This window comes from Medicago truncatula, chromosome 1 (genome assembly GCF_003473485.1).
Source record: "Medicago truncatula cultivar Jemalong A17 chromosome 1, MtrunA17r5.0-ANR, whole genome shotgun sequence".
Lineage (NCBI taxonomy): Eukaryota > Viridiplantae > Streptophyta > Magnoliopsida > Fabales > Fabaceae > Medicago > Medicago truncatula.
In genome coordinates this window covers 12,983,648-13,000,051 of record NC_053042.1, presented here as the reverse complement: position 1 = coordinate 13,000,051, position 16,404 = coordinate 12,983,648, and the positions used below count along the sequence as shown (strand labels likewise).

Genomic DNA, 16,404 nt, shown 5'->3' with positions numbered 1-16,404 from the left:
TTTGTTCAGAAAAAGGTCTCACCAAAAATTAATTAAGTGGTGGGTAACTTTGTGTTTCTGTTTGTCAATTTTTTTATTTTTTTTGCATAAGCAAACGGGGTATACCTCCTAAGCATAAGGTACAATCTTCATGTTAACGAACATACTCCCACGATTGGTCGTATGCTCCTTCTCCGAACGAGGGAATGTATCTACAAAGGACATTCTAATGCCCAAGTAAGTGTGGGCATACCCAACGGCGGGAAATGCCACTATTTATATCGATGTTTCAGTCGACATATTCTTTGATTGTTGTTATCCTTGCTTCTCTGATTTAATTATTTTCTTATGGAGCTACACCAGTTGTTTGGAGTAGCTGAATTTGAGATAGGCAGGTGGACTTATCAAATTTAAATGAGCTATGAGTTAGTAGGAACAACTTAGTTGTTTAGTACATATTTAATAGTTTGTTGACACTTGAGACGGTGGAGTGTGTTGGTGTTATGTTCATTCCTGAAATAGGAATGGGGTGGTTTTTGAGATGGTGTCTGAGGCATTGTTTATTATTATTATTAAAACTAAAAACGTGTTTATTGAGTTCAACCTTACTTCCTATTTTTTCTCAAGCCAAGCTACATGTTTTTATTTAGCCAGTGTTATTTACTTGCTATTAGATAGCTTTCATTCAAGAAACCTTTAACAAGCATTGAGATATTATTTAGAGTCTTGGCATCATTTTAAGCATCATTATTTGGTCAATCCCCACTTACCTAATTAATAGCATCCACTTACATTTGAGTGGAATAAGAAACTTGTTGCATACTATTTTATAAGAACATAATCTTCATTACGTGAAATTAAGTGAGTTAGAAACCATTTTCTTCAAAGCTACTTCTTTAAGTGTTACAAAATTACTAAAAGTCTCAGTCATTGAGTTTGTGTATTTTTCTCGTGTCCTGATAGTCTCCGTACGCTTACCGCCGAGAAGAACCTGTTGTACTATGGGGAAGTTACGCAATTCTGCAGATAATTCCTTAGTTCAGTGACATTGTCACGCCTCAGATTTTACGTTTTATTTTCTGTTTTTGCAGGTTATGATCCTTTAGTCATCCGCGAATAACAGTTAGTCAAGCTACATCTCTTCAATTTCAGAGATGTAGTGTAAACTTAATTTGCATACACTATCATATACTCAATTTACATTACTTATGTAAATTGAGTTTACGTAGACTCGTATATTTTTCTTCTATTTAAAGGTTTATATAAGTTGATTTGTTTACATTATAGTGTATAGTGAATGATAATACGAGTTTACATACAAATACTTGAACTCAGATTATATGACTTACGTAAATTGAATTTTAAGTAGACTTATTTTATTGGATAATACAATGATAATCTATTTTATTATAAAGATATTTTAGTTTTTTTTTTCTTTTTCGGGTCTAAGAGATCAAACAAAAAGCTCAAATGTAAACACTTATCCTTGTCAATTTAGAGTGTTAATTGGTTGATTCATACGCGTAATTAGAATGATATACCCAACGTGTGATCCACTAGAAAGGGACATAACAAAGTAGTACCATAACTGATTCACCAACCGATTATGCTGGCCGGAGACAGCACCTAACAACACTTTCATGATCACTTTAGGACACTTTAAACTTGTTTCATGATTTTTTACCAAAAAAATACCCTTAAAGTGACGAAAATACCCTTTGGCCTGATGAACCAATTGGCACTATGTGAAAGAAACGTATTGTATGTGACAAGGGTATGTTTGAATTTTTGTTCTCATGGAATGTGGCGATAATCTAGGCCATTAAACTGATTGATTGTGTTGTTGGAGTATTGACAAGAGTAAAGGGTCAACTAACTTCTCAGAGAATGGGCAAGGGTCAAAGTGATAGTTACCCAAATTGCATTAGTTTGTGTCCAAGTGGGGGCCTTATGTGAAATTAGGACAATTTCCATCTTCTTTCCTTTTTCTTAATCTCAATTAGCCACAATCGAAGGTCAGCACAAAGTTTGGGGAATTGGCACGAAAAACGTCTCAACTTTTTTTTTTCTTTCTTTCTTTTCAAAATGTTTAGGTAAGGATTTTTGAGGTTTGTTATAATTAGAGTAAGCATCAAGATTTATAGAGTATTTATAAATATATTTACTCATTATTCACAAAGAAGTCCTAATAATATTGGTGATATGAGTTGAACTTACCATTTATAGAGTATGAGCCAACTCTTTACCAATTGAATAATTTAGGTTGGCAAAAACGTGTAATCTCTCTATCATTTTATAATTTTTTTTAAAGGATACAACGAAGTCCTAATATTGGTGATATGAGTTGAACTTACCATTTATAGAGTATAAGTCAACTCTTTATCAATTGAATAATTTAGGTTGGCAAAAATGTGTAATCTCTCTATCATTTTATAAAAATCTTTTTTTTAAAGGAAGTAAATCTTTTTATAATTTACTAGAAATATTATGGGAGTTTCATAAAAATGTGCTTAGAATTTGTTTTAGGGGGTGTATAGAATTTTATTGTAAGCAGCAAAATATTGCTTTTTTATTAAAACAAGAGAAAAATATTGCTTTTTTTATTAGAACAAGAGAAAAATATTTCTTTTTAATAAATATAATCATAAGTGGTTAGTCGATTAATTTTAATTGTATTTAAATAATATTGTGATATAAATATATTTAAGGGTTAAATATGTTTTTGGTCCGTATAAATATACCAACTTTTCATTTTAGTGCCTCTAAAATTTTCCTTCAACTTTTAGCCCCTATAAAATTTTCAACCTAACACTTTTGGTCCCTATTTTTAAGTAAATTTTTGTATTTTTTTTAATGAAATTATGCAGAAATGTATAGAATATTGTAAAAATCACTCCAAAAAAAAAAATAGAATTTAGAAAAAAAAAACATAAATTAAATATAAATTTTACCACAAAAAATATATAAATTTATATTTAATTCATAGTTTGGTAAAAAATTCTATTTTTTTTGGGAGATATCCTTATAATATTATAAATATTTCTACAAAATTTTATTCAAAAATATGAATTCTACATATGAGTTTACTTTAAAGGAGGGACCAAAAGTGAAGATCAAAAAAATTTGGAGGACTAAAAGTTGAAGAAATTTTTTATAGGGACTAAAACGAAAAGTTGACATATTTATAGGGACTAAAACATATTTAACTCTATATTTAACCGTGATTTATAAGTAGAAGGATATATCTCCTTAAGAAAAAGTGAAAGGATATATAGCAAGGACAATTAACATATTTTTATTTTTTGTTTTAAGTTTCAACAATAACTACTCTGTATTCTAATTCTGAAAAAATGTTTCAAATGCAAAATTTTACTTCTATTAATTTATTAATATTAATAAGCTAATATTTTATAAATATAATATGGTTTGACGGTAATTGACAATAGAGTTAATACGTATGTTTGGTTGGACTCGTGGGTGGGTGTTATTCCTCTAAGGTTGAGATTTAATCGTCTATATAAGCTGGTAGAAAACATGATTTCGAGGGTTGTCGAGATGTGTCATTTAGGATGGGAAGAGGGGGAGAGGCTTGGAAGTGGAGGAGGAGGTTGTGTTGCGTGGGGGGATGAGTTGATTGGGGAGTGTTGTGTTGCAGGTTAATGTGGTGGATAAGTGGCAATGACTTTTAGATCTTGTAAAAGTCTATTCATTCAGCAACACTTATCAATTTTTAGTAGTTTTTGATGAGCCTAGTTAACCTTTTATAGCTAATAATATTTGGCTTAAGAATGTTCCTTTGAAGGTCTCAATTTTTGTGTGGTGTGTTTTACGGAATCTGCTTCCAACAAGGGACAATTTAATTGGATGTGGTATTTTCCAACTTGACTCTAATCTTTGTGTTAGTGGTTGCGGGATGGAGGAAATAATTGATCATCTTCTTTTTTTTTTTTTTTTTTTTTTTTGTGTTGCAATCATTTCAACGGTCTTTGGACTCTCATTCACACTTGGATCAGTATTTTTTTTTTCTGTTGACTAATCTCGTGTATCATATGACTTTATGCAGTTTGGACATATAGGCGGGCTTCTCCAGAACTTTTCGATGTTTTTTAAACCGGGTTTGGTTTGCCTGAGGTTGGGTGATTTGGAAAGAAGTGAATAATAAGATTTCTAATCACAAGAAAGATCAATTGCATCATTTGTTAGACAAGATTAACCTCGTTTATTTTCGGTGGTAATTGAAAGCAAACTAACATTCTTTTACTTTCGATTATTATACTTGGTGGCTAAAAGATATCTAAAAGTCTAACTTAGAGCCATGAAGATTCAACAGATTTTACGTTGGTTTGAGAGCTGTGAAGCCCCAATACTTCAAAATGGATGACATATCGTATCCCCTGTGTATCATGCACTGATACCTGCCCGATACTTCCCGATACGTATCGGGAGAGTATCCAAATATTAAATTTTATTTTTTAAGAAAATAATTTTCCGATACGTCCCGATACGCACTGATTCTTGTGTTTTTTATATTATTTTGATTTCTTTGTTTTTTTTTTTTTTTTGTAAAAAATAAGAATAAAAACATTATATTATTATAATATATATACATTTCCTTTATCTTTCTTTTGTGCCGGTACGACCCACACCATACCACAGAAACAATTTCATCTTCCCCTTTCTAAAAAATTAGGGTTTCAACTTTTTCTTCCAAAATGGTCGCCTTCCACTTTGGATATAGTGCTTCTTTCTTGGATCGATATAATATAGCACTAGCAATGTTCCTTTTAGATATAGTATAACATTGATGTATGGTGCTCTTTTTGGTATATTTTGCGTATGTAATTGACTAATCACCACTCTCTTAATTGTCAATATTATTTATATTTATGTTAATGTGCTACGAGTCTAGTTTCTTGTGTTTGTTAATATATTTGCATATTAAAAAAAAGGTCATATATATATATATATATTATATATTTAATTATATAATTTTTTTTATTAACGTATCCCAGCCGTATCGTATCTTGATTTTTGAAATTTTCCCGTATCGACGTATCGGTGCAGTATCGTATCTCGTATCCAGGCTTCACAGTTTGAGAGAAATATGAGATTAAATAATGTTTTTAAATTTTATTTCTTCATTTTACAAGATTAATATTTTAAAATCTTAAGGATACATCTGATCTGATTCTCGATTAATATTTTAAATTTTATTTCTTCATTTTACAAGATTAATATTTTAAATTTTAAAATCTTAAGCATAATAATAGAAATTTTTCAGAGCATAATAGGTGCGTAGATTTATGGATTGTTGATTTTATCCCTTTAGATAACTCAAATCTAAGATGCATTTTCTTTCAAAAGCTCCATAGTGAGATAATGAATTTATTTCCTTTGAACAATATTACAATGGGATAGACCTTAAAAAATTGGTCAAAATTCATCTTGTACAATGCATGTATACATGAGTAGGGGAAATGAATAAATAGAAATTATCTACATGAATCAATGGTAAAGAGTGACAAAATTTCCTATGATTTTCCTATTTACACAAAAGAATAAACAGATTTGGCATCCTATTCTGGCTCAGGAACAAAAGGAAAGGTAGAGAAAATAGAGAAACACTCTAATATTCTCAAAGAAAAGTTATATTATTTGAATGATTCAATGCTTGATTCTTTGAATGTGTCTAAACACTTAGTGGTGAGCCTTATTTATACTACTCTAGGAAGGCTCTACATTAAAAACTAAAAATATCTAGAAACATTTAATGCTACTACTTAATTACAAGAACTATCTAAGATGATCCTAATCACTATGACTTTATTTTGTAATATTCTTGAAAGTTCTTCGACATCTTAAAAGTTTCATAATGTTCTATATTATTCTCCATAATTCTCTATCATATTCATATTCACTCATGACATAGGAATAATTTGCATCAACAATGTCCTTTTGATGGCTCAACCATGCCCAGTGTGTGTGAGACAGTACAAACCATTTCTTGGAGACACATTAATTTATTCTAACTAACTCAGTTCTCATCTAAAATTCTGGGATTTCCTTGTCTTAGGTGTATAGACTCACTCTTAATTTTAATCAAATTGGCCTTGTCCATAATTGAGTCTTCAACTATGAAGAACAGATACAGACACGGACACCGAACACGACACGAACACTGACATGCCGACACAGCTAATAATTTGAAAAAAATCACATAATTAAGTGTAATTACAAGTGTTGGTTTTGGACACAACACCAGAACACACCTAATCCGAGGAGTGTCCGTGCTAGTAGCCTATACAACCCTTAAGCAACTCATGTTCCCAGTTAAGTCCTCTTCAGATAGCTGGACCCCCTCCATTTATTGATATTGTGTCTGAAGCAGGTTCTCAGGTGGACTTGCAAGATTCCTTGAGTAGGTTAACATTTGACAGCCTCTGCACCGTTGTATTTGGATTTGATCCTAATTGCCTTCCAAACAAGTTTAGTGAGCTTAGAGAAATTGCTTATAAAAATTCTCTTAGTGTGATAGAGGAAGTTATTTATGCAGGCCGCAGAAATGGCTGTATGTTGGTCAAGAGAAAAATGAGAGTATAACATTTCTAGGTTAAGGGAAGCCGAAGAAAATCTTGACCGATTCTTGTATGAAAGTATAACATTTTCCAAACAAAATCAAAAATAGGTGCGGCACCATTGAAGAAATGAACGAAAGTTATGGGCGAAGATCTTAGTTTCATTCTAATGAAGATGGTCGCAGCTGATTTGTTATGGAAATTTCGCATACAAGTGGTGGAAGGTCATGCCATAACCCCAAAACTTTCTATTATTCTTCGCATAAAACATGGCTTGATGAAGGTTAAAGTCGCTAAAAAATGCATTCACAGAAGTTGCTCTGAATGATCTGTGATATAGAATGTTTCCTTGAACCTATTTGTCATTGTTTTTCTGTGTGTCTTGGTTAAATATTGTTAAGATCTAGTGATGTTATTTTATATGGTATTGGAGATGACCTTTCCAAGCTAATTAACACATCAGAGATGTTGTTATCAAAATGTCTCTGCAAATGTTTCATGGAAAACAAGTAACTACTAATGTTTCATTCAATCTGATTATCTTCTATGCTTCATTCAACGACACCGAAGAGGTATGATACTAAGTAACTACAAGTTGGGAATAGGACAGGCCATAGGCTCCTGTAGGCCGGACTGACCTACCTATTCCCAACTCTACTGACAGCAAGTCGTGTTCCCTGTGAAATGAGTTGAACAGGCCGGACCAGTTGTAAGACTTTGGTTTGCACTCTAATTGTACTACTAAGTGCATTTTGAAAGAGTCAGAAGTTATTCAAATTTATTTTGGTACGTTTTGGGATTCTCGGTTAGAACTATAGTCATAGGATGGGCGTGCCAATTTTAACCCGTAGTTTCATTTGTTGATTATTATCTTATTAATTGTGTAATGTATTCATCATGCTTCATGACTTCACCCTGAATATTTATGAAGTTCGTAAACTGCGATGTATTCATCATGCTTCATGACTTCTTGTTATGTAAGTGATGGTCTGCTAATTTTAAAACATAATTTGTGTTTTCCCTCAAGTGAAACACCAAAGAGTACAATAACTATGCCACGACAATATAATTGGTTGCCATGTTAAAATTTTATTTCCTAAAATATCTATACCAATATATGATGGAAGGGAACATTTATGTAAAAGTTTGATTACATTATTGATGAATAGCAAGTTAAGTCTACTAAAAATAATTTAGATGCATATTTTATTAAAAATATCAGACCTTGAGAAGTTTAAATGTTAATATTGAGTTATTATATATCAACTTTCATCATTATAGAATCAAAAGTTTAACCAATTCTTCACTTTTGATTAATCTTGACTCGAACAATTTCAATGCTAAGCACAAACAACACACCCTAGCATCAAATTTAACCAGTTTTTCTCAAAAAATACTGTCAGGATTTAGCAGCTTGATGAAGGACTGGAATGTGTATTGTGAGTTATAAATTTTCATAGAACTCAATTTCTTGGAGGATCTGTGTTGATTCTGTCACCAGCATTTTAGAGTGAGCAGTACTCAATATAGTGACAAATTTTCTCACGAAGGAGTCGTGAACATTAAGCCCAGTAACTAAATCTTGTATTGGCCAGAAACGTGGTGAGAAGTAGAATTAGAATTGTGTTTCCTAATCACTTGTCACCCTCGTGATCCATTCACAACTACATTTTCGGGACAAATATCATTTCGCAGGGAACAGACCCCAGCTAATAGCCACAATGCTCTCTGATAATATAAAGTACTAGTCAGGATTCAAACCCTACACACATGGCTAATAGCCACTCAAACCAATTTTGTCCAGGAAATTTATTTGCATTGCTTAATAGGGACTAATTCAACAACATTTGTGGCAGAGCTTGATAAAAATTAGGTGCAATTTCGAGCATTACTATGGCATGTGACTGTGGCAGGAATATTAAGAAGATAGTGTTCACACCTTTTTGAGGCAAGATATTTAAGCACAAGTTGTAACTACTGCATAGTACAAGTAGGTTTTATAAAAACAAACAAATTTTCATAAATTGTTTTTCTTTTGTTCTCCATTAACCCAACTGTCATGAACCATCTGTATTAAACTAAGGATCACTGTATCATTCCAACCTTCAACTACCTACTTAAATGTCATGCATCTAATTGAATCTAATTGCTATTTTAAGATTGAATCTTAAAAAATGTCATAAACCTAACATTCTCCACACTAAAGAGAATAAAGTAAGTCAATTAAGTTTGCATTTAAAGGTGTGAAACGGTTCATTCTCATAATGCACTAAAGGCTATATAAGTGTAAAGCATATGTACACAATTTATATGCATGCATCAAAGACACATGCAATTTGAAAACACATACTTTAGTAAATCTACAATGTCCATAATTCAGTGTATTGGAGGATTTGTAGCCATCCTAATCTTCCTATACATCTACTATTGGAGACGCAATAGAGATGAATTTGCACCAATTAATTGGCCAATAATTGGTATGCTACCTGGGATTTTGCATCACCTGTCCAATTTCCATGATCATACAACCTTATTTTTGAAACATCATGGAGGAACATTTCGATTTGAAGGAGCTTGGTTCACAAACACAAGCTTTATCGGTACCAGTGATCCGATGAATGTTGATCACATCGCGAGCAAGAATTTTGGCAACTACGGAAGGGGGTCCAACTTCAAAGAAATTTTTGATTTTTTTGGAGATGGTATTTTAAATTCTAGTTCCCACATATGGAAACAACAGCGAACAATGTTTCATTCATTTCTCAAAAGGAAAACCTTCAAGAACTTTTTCCAACAAACTATGAAGAAAAAGGTGGAGAACTGCTTACTACCATTTCTTAATGATGTATCTGAAATAGGTGCTCAGGTGGACCTGGAGGATGCCTTGAGTAGGTTCACTTTTGACAGCATCTGCACTATTGCATTTGGATTTGATCCTAATTGCCTTCCAAACAAGTTTAATGAGCTAAGAGAAATTGCTTATCAAAAATCTCTTCCTGTTATAGATGAGGTGATAATTTACCGGCACTTCAAACCACGTTGTCTATGGAAGCTGCAAAAATGGCTCGACGTTGGTCAAGAAAGGAAGTTAAAGGAAGCCGAAAAAAATCTTGACAGTTTCTTGTATGAAAGAATAACATTTTCCAAACAAGAGCAAAGCAAGTGCAGCAGCAGTGAAGAAATGGATGATTTTGTAAAAGCACTTATGAAGGAAGGAGCTGGAAACGGGGGAATGGACGAGAAGTATCTTAGAGACAATGTCCTCACTCTCTTTTTAGCAGGAAATGGCACAATTAGTTCAGGTCTCAGTTGGTTTTTCTGGCTTGTTTCAACTCATCCTATTGTGGAAGCCAAAATTATTCAAGAAATCAAAGATAACTGGCCCACACAAGAGGAGAATCAGACTCCTTTGAGAGATGTGGATCTTGATAAGCTAGTGTACCTCCATGGAGCTCTATGTGAAGCCATGAGGCTTTATCCTCCTGTACCTTTTGAGCATATCTGTGCAATCAATTCCGATATACTACCTAGTGGAGAGCGTGTTAGTCCAAATACAAGGTTATTGTACTCTTTGTACGCTATGGGAAGGATGGAACAAATATGGGGAGAAGACTGCATGGAATTTAAGCCTGAGAGATGGGTGTCAGAGAGAGGACACATTATACATGTACCATCTTACAAGTTCATAGCTTTCAATACAGGTCCTAGAAGTTGTATGGGCAAGGATATTAGCTTCATTCAAATGAAGATGGTCGCAGCAGCTTTGTTACCAAAGTTTCACATAAAGGTGGTGGCAGGTCACCCTATAACCCCGAAGCTTTCTTTTGTTCTTCACATGAAACATGGCTTGAAGGTTAAAGTCACTAAAAGATGCATTTGACTGAAGTCTCTTCGAGAGATCGGTGATATATGTTTTCTCCTATAACCTATTAGTCTTTGTCAAACATTGTTATGGTCTGGTTATGTTATTCTCTATTTTAGCAATTATATGTCAATGTAATAAACTGCTTTAAGTTGAACTATTTTTATATTTTGAAGTTATTGGAGATGACCTCTCCAAGCAACAATAACATCATATATTTTAAAAACTTGTTTCTGCAAATGATTAATGTATTCAGTTATGCTATATGTTGCGAAAGCCTTGCACGTGAATTTTACGTACTCTCTTTTTATTTATTTCCTCAAAAATATTTCAAATAATAGAACCACTATTAGTATATATCATTATATCTATTACTCGACAAATATCTTCTTATAGCATCACATATCTAAGATCTTGTACTCTATCTCACGCGCGCATAGGTGTGAAGGTGACGCGCCTATACTAATTGAAAGCGATTAAGTGCAATTTCAGAGCATTACTCTGGCATGTGACTGTGACAGGAAGATTAAGAAGATAGTGTTCAGACTTCAGACCTTTTTGAGGCAATATATTTAAGCACAAATTGTACAATTGTTTTTTATGAAAACAAACAAATTTTCATTATTTTTTTTATTTTGTTCTCTTTTAACCCAGCAGTATTTGTGCTAAGGTAGCCACCCATGAACCATAAATGATCAACCATCTATACTAAACTAAAAATAATAATTTAAAAGTGTTAAATGGTTAATTCTCTTCATGCACTAAAGAATATATAAGTGTAAAGCATGTACATATTTTAATATGATATCCTCTACTTTCTGTGCATGCATCATAAACACAACCAATTTGAAACATACGTTTGTAAATAAAATATGTGCGTGATTCAGTGTATAGTAGGATTTTGTAGCCATCCTCTTATTCATATGCATCAACTACTGAAGACGAAATAGAGATGAAATTATGCCGAAATGCCAGTAAATGGTATGCTACCGAGGTTTTTGAGTCATCTATCCAATTTACATGATTATGCAACCTTTGTTTTAAAGCATCATGGAGGAACTTTTCGATTCGAAGGGCCCTGATACACAAATACAAGCTTTATCGCGACCACTGATCCAATGAACGTTGACCACATCACAAGCAAGAATTTTGGTAATTACAGAAAATGGCCTAACTTCTTCAAATGAATGGAAAAGCAAGAACTTCTTCGAACAAACAAGAAGCTGGAGAACTGTTTTCTATAATTTCTGAAATAGGAGCTCAAGTGGACTTGGAAGATGCCTTGAATAGGTTCATCTTCGACAACACCTGCACTGTTGCATTTTCATTTGATCCTAATTGCCTTCCAAAGAAGTTTAGACAGCTTAGAGAAATCGCTAATAAAAAATCCTTTACGGTGATGGATGAAGTGATGGATTCTTGTCTATGGAAACAACAGAAATGGATCCATGTTAAGAAAGTATCGACCGATTCTTGTATAAGTGCATACTTCAAATGTCAAGAGCTAAACAAGTGCAGCAGCAGTGAAGAAATTGTTGAATGTTATTTTGACGGGGTAAAAATTAAGATCCCTCTGTTGTGAGTTCAATTACATTCTTCCAAACACCACATTCCACCATATGGACCATATTTCCAGCCCACCAAAATCCTCAAGACTCCCATTAAATTACAAGTTTTGAAATCCTAAACAAGCCAACAAATTTAAACACCATTGATGAAATTAAAATTCAAAACATTTGATTTTAGCCTTTAGCCAATTCAAAGAAGTGTTCTTGATAAATGATATTTGATATTTGACTTTGATATGTGATTAAATTGTATATGTGATTGCTTGATGGCTAAATTACAGTTTGGTTCCTTAAAGTTACTACATAGATAAGTAAATTGTTTTTTTTTTTTTTTTAGACAAAAGATGTAATAATTGGCTTAGTGTTTGCTTTTTCATGGAAAGAAATTGAGTCTCTACCCTAATATGCATGTAATAATATTGAGCATTATAACATGAAGAATTGTACATATTAATGGACCTTCTGTGACTCATTCTCGATATGCCAATCTCAAAGATAACTTATTGATACACCAAACTTTAAATTATGATAGAGCAAACAAACATATAAACTTTAAAGAATATTGGAAGATGATATATAATGGATCTGTCTAATGCACACAAGTAAATTAATACACTGCACACCATGACTAAATATAATTTTTATTATTGAATTAATAAATCACATCATAGCACGTTCAATTTAATGGTAAGGTTTATTGATTTAATGGTGAAAACAAACTTGTGAATGATGCAAAATTTATCTCACTTATACACCATAGAATTGACCATTTACAAGGAGAACGAGGGAAGGAGAGAGAGATATATTGGGGAAATAATGATGAAGGAAAAGAAGTATGGATATTATTATCTTTCAATTTATCGTTCATCGATTTTGATTTTTTTATTATGAAGTTAACGTTTTGGTTAACGATAAGGATAAAAGTGACTAACGAGGTGAATAGTGGAAAATGTAATTAGGTTTTTTTGTCTTAGTCAAGATTAATGTGACCAAAATGGTAGTTTGTCCATTTTTCAAAATTTAGATATAAGCAAATACTTAGAGCATCTTTAATGGGAGGTCCTTACTTAACAAATACCACTCCCTGTTAAGGACCTCCCATTCGAGGAAGAAAAAATGAGTCCCCGTTAAAGAACGGGTAACTATATAAGAACCTTCTCTCTCCTAATGGGTCCCACGTTTAAAAGAAGTAATCAAATATGTACTATATGGTCCCACTTACAAAAGAAGTAATATTTTAATAATTAATAGTTGTTTTGATTTAAAAAATAATAATTCATTGTTGTTTTAAATATTATTTTATCTATTTGTCATCATTTTAAATAAAAAATAATTCATGCAAATTATTATTATTATTTTTTAACAAAGGAATGTAAAATTTGTAATATTAATTTTTCCATTTGCAAATTATTAGTAAATGTGGCAGAAATTTAAGTTCATACGAATAAATAAATATTTTATAACTTTTTTTTTAAGAATTATAATTAAATATTATGATGTAGTTTATAGTTTAATAAATAAATTATTTTTGTTTAATGATGCAAAATTAGTGGAGTGAAACATATTTAAGTACTTTTTATTGGAGTCCTTATTAGTGTACTCCCATTGGAGCCATTGAATCCTTAATAGGTACTTTTATTAAAATATTATAAATAAGTGACGTGTAACGTATGATTCATTTAAGGAGTCCCTATTAAGGAACTATCATTGTGGATGCTGTTATCACATGAACAAAGGTCACATGTATTGAAGTCGGATCCATTATTACTACTAGATTTTCCTTCTTATATATCTTTGGTGATTATTTCAAATGATGCTTACTTTGACAATGTTTTTAGCTAGACACTTTCATGGCATGTTCATTTAGGGTAACTAAGTGATGTCATTTGATGTTGTCTTCTTTGATATCCTTAATTACTTTGAAGACAAAAAAAAACGTATATTGGGTTCTGCCATTTTACATAAGATCCAGTACATTTCACATGATCACATGCAGTGACATGCTCATGCTTTCATTATGGACACCCTAAAAAATCTTTGAAAATATATATGCTATGATACAAGTAGATCTGGAGCATCAACTTTTGTCTTGAGCAAAATTGGCTTTGCTTTATATATAGTTCCCCAATAAACCATTGTTTTTCTAGGTTTTCAATCCAGTACCATAACTTCTTCTAATTTCTTTCTGAATCATCATGTCATTTTATCACCCTAAAAAGTTCTTCAAGATAATGCGAAATCAAGAACTGCAAAATGGAGAGCTTGTAAGCATTTTCTATTAACTTCATGTGTATTTCTTTCATTCCTTTTAAAAATGTTCAAAAATCACACAAAATAACAACTATGCTTATTCAAAAATATTTATCTTGCAGAGGGTTCCCAAATATTTTGTGAAGCTACATTGGAAAAATGTATCAAATCCAGTAGCCTTTACTCTCCCAAATGGCTCTAAACAAGATGTATTTTGGGTGGAGCATAATGGTGATATTTGGTTTCAAAAAAATTGGGAAACAATTGCGAAATCTCTTATACGTGGACATGTTCTAGTTTTTAAATATAAAGGAGGATCATGTTTCAAAGTTGAAATATTTGGTTGCAATACATTGGAATTAGACTATTCCAATATAAAAGTTGAAGCTGAAGAAGTAGTTGTAGTGAGTAATGACAATGTTACTAATACTAATGGAGCTGGTACATCTCAAAGGAGAAAAGGTGGCAAGAGAAAAATGAATATGGATCTTGATGCTAATCAGAAAAAAATCAAAGGTGATTACATCTAATAATTTTTTTTATTTCATATTTTTTTGTAACTTGTAAATGTCAAAATTAGTTTCATTTTTTTATATGTGTAACTTTGCAGGTAGTAATAGAGGAGGCATGATCAAGAAGGCTAAGAAATGCCTAAGAACTGAAGCTGTTAAAGAGAGAGTAAGAAATTATCATCCTTTGGAAAATCCCAGTTTTGAAGTTGAAATGTCACAATCTTATGCCAAAGGATGTTATTTGGTATGTTTTCTATCAAAATTCTCTATTTTGGCTTTCATTAATAATTTAAATTTTTTTGAAGGAATATTACTAAGAATTTTTTTTGAAGGAATATCTCCAGTGAATTGAGCTTCACATTTTTTTTTGCTAAAAAAATGATTTTAATATTAATAATTTTACATTTGCTTTTTTTTTTAAACCAATAATTTTATATTTGCTAAAAATAAAAAATAATTTTCTAATAAATAAAATATCTATCAATTATTTTTAAGAGGAGAAAATTGTCTAAATAGGTTTCATATTTTAAGCCTTCTTTAGATTTTGTTTTTTGAAAGTGTAACAAATGGATAAAAATCTTTAAAAGTAATAGTAGCAAGTATTTTTTTTAACAAACTAATATTGAAACAGAGGATACCAAGGGATTTTTCGAGAAAATACTTGACAAAGTTGGAAGGGACCGCAAGATTTAGAGTTGGTGAAGACATGGCTATAGAAGTGAAGTTGAATTTTTATGATGTCACTAAATCATCTACTGTGACCACTGGTTGGAACACATTTAGCAAAAGATATAATTTGCAACTTGGTGATGTTTGTAAATTTGTGATGACTCAAAGAGAACCACTTTTATTCACTATTATCATTACTCGAGCAAGAGAGGAACCTAACTCTAAGAAGTTGAAAATGCAAGGTCTTTTATTTTATTTTTCTTAAATATTCTTTTAATTGATATTTGAATAACATCTATCTATGGCTTTTTTTGCTCAAAAAATCTATCTATGGCTTTTTCTCCACTTCTTAATTTATTTGATCCTTGACTAGGTTATAAAGAAGGGATCTCTTGTAGTGATAACGATGCAAAGAGAAAAGACATTAAAGGAACTTCCAGTTCTAGGAGCTGCCCAAAAATACATCTACTCGGGTATTTTTCTAACTTTAACGTTATTTAAAAGTTGTAGGATCGATTAGTTTTTTTAATCCAGAATCTTACTACAAATTATTGATATACTTAGGGCAAATTTTTTTATTTTTTTTTCAATATAGAGACCTGTTTAAAAATCTCTAAATAATATAAAGGACCTATTGTTAAATTATATATTATCATTATGTGTTTATGCAGATTCAGAAGGTCATAATGTGATGAAACATAACTCATTCAAGATTTGTGTTGTGTGAATTCCCAATACCCGGTAGGATTAATTACGTAGAATATGGTTACTATGTAGATTTTTTTGGGTGCAATAGCTACTATATAGATATATATACACAGAGATGTTTGTTTTTTTAGAGGATAGATATACATGTTAAACTATATAAATATATAAGTTACATTGTTCATTATATATGCAGGATGTACCAATGGAGTTGATGAAAAGAGGTTGCCATTATAATTTGGTGGAGTTGAAAATGGAGGGAAAATCATGGTTTGTAGGTTCTC

The 16,404-nt window shown here is 31.7% G+C and overlaps 2 protein-coding genes across 2 annotated transcripts; both read left to right on the top strand.

The window, feature by feature from the left end:
• Positions 1–8,900: 8,900 nt before the first annotated feature.
• Positions 8,901–10,434, top strand: LOC25482725 (alkane hydroxylase MAH1). Its single transcript, XM_013611316.2, has one exon. The coding sequence runs from the start codon at positions 8,920–8,922 to the stop codon at positions 10,432–10,434; it is 1,515 nt and encodes a 504-aa protein (XP_013466770.1). The 5' UTR covers positions 8,901–8,919.
• Positions 10,435–14,120: 3,686 nt separating this feature from the next.
• On the top strand, positions 14,121–16,102 carry LOC120578013 (B3 domain-containing transcription factor VRN1). The gene is made up of 6 exons (XM_039830092.1): positions 14,121–14,248; positions 14,357–14,750; positions 14,845–14,990; positions 15,378–15,657; positions 15,789–15,888; positions 16,087–16,102. Exons 1-6 carry the CDS (start codon positions 14,180–14,182, stop codon positions 16,100–16,102), a joined length of 1,005 nt encoding a protein of 334 aa, XP_039686026.1. The 5' UTR covers positions 14,121–14,179.
• Positions 16,103–16,404: the final 302 nt, after the last annotated feature.

Coding starts and splice junctions, on each gene's coding strand:
- LOC25482725 (XM_013611316.2), top strand. CDS start 8,920: ATGTCCATAATTCAGTGTATTGGAGGATTTGTAGCCATCCTAATCTTC.
- LOC120578013 (XM_039830092.1), top strand. CDS start 14,180: ATGTCATTTTATCACCCTAAAAAGTTCTTCAAGATAATGCGAAATCAA. Junction 14,751..14,844: donor TAATCAGAAAAAAATCAAAG/GTGATTACATCT, acceptor GTAACTTTGCAG/GTAGTAATAGAGGAGGCATG. Junction 14,991..15,377: donor ATGCCAAAGGATGTTATTTG/GTATGTTTTCTA, acceptor ATATTGAAACAG/AGGATACCAAGGGATTTTTC.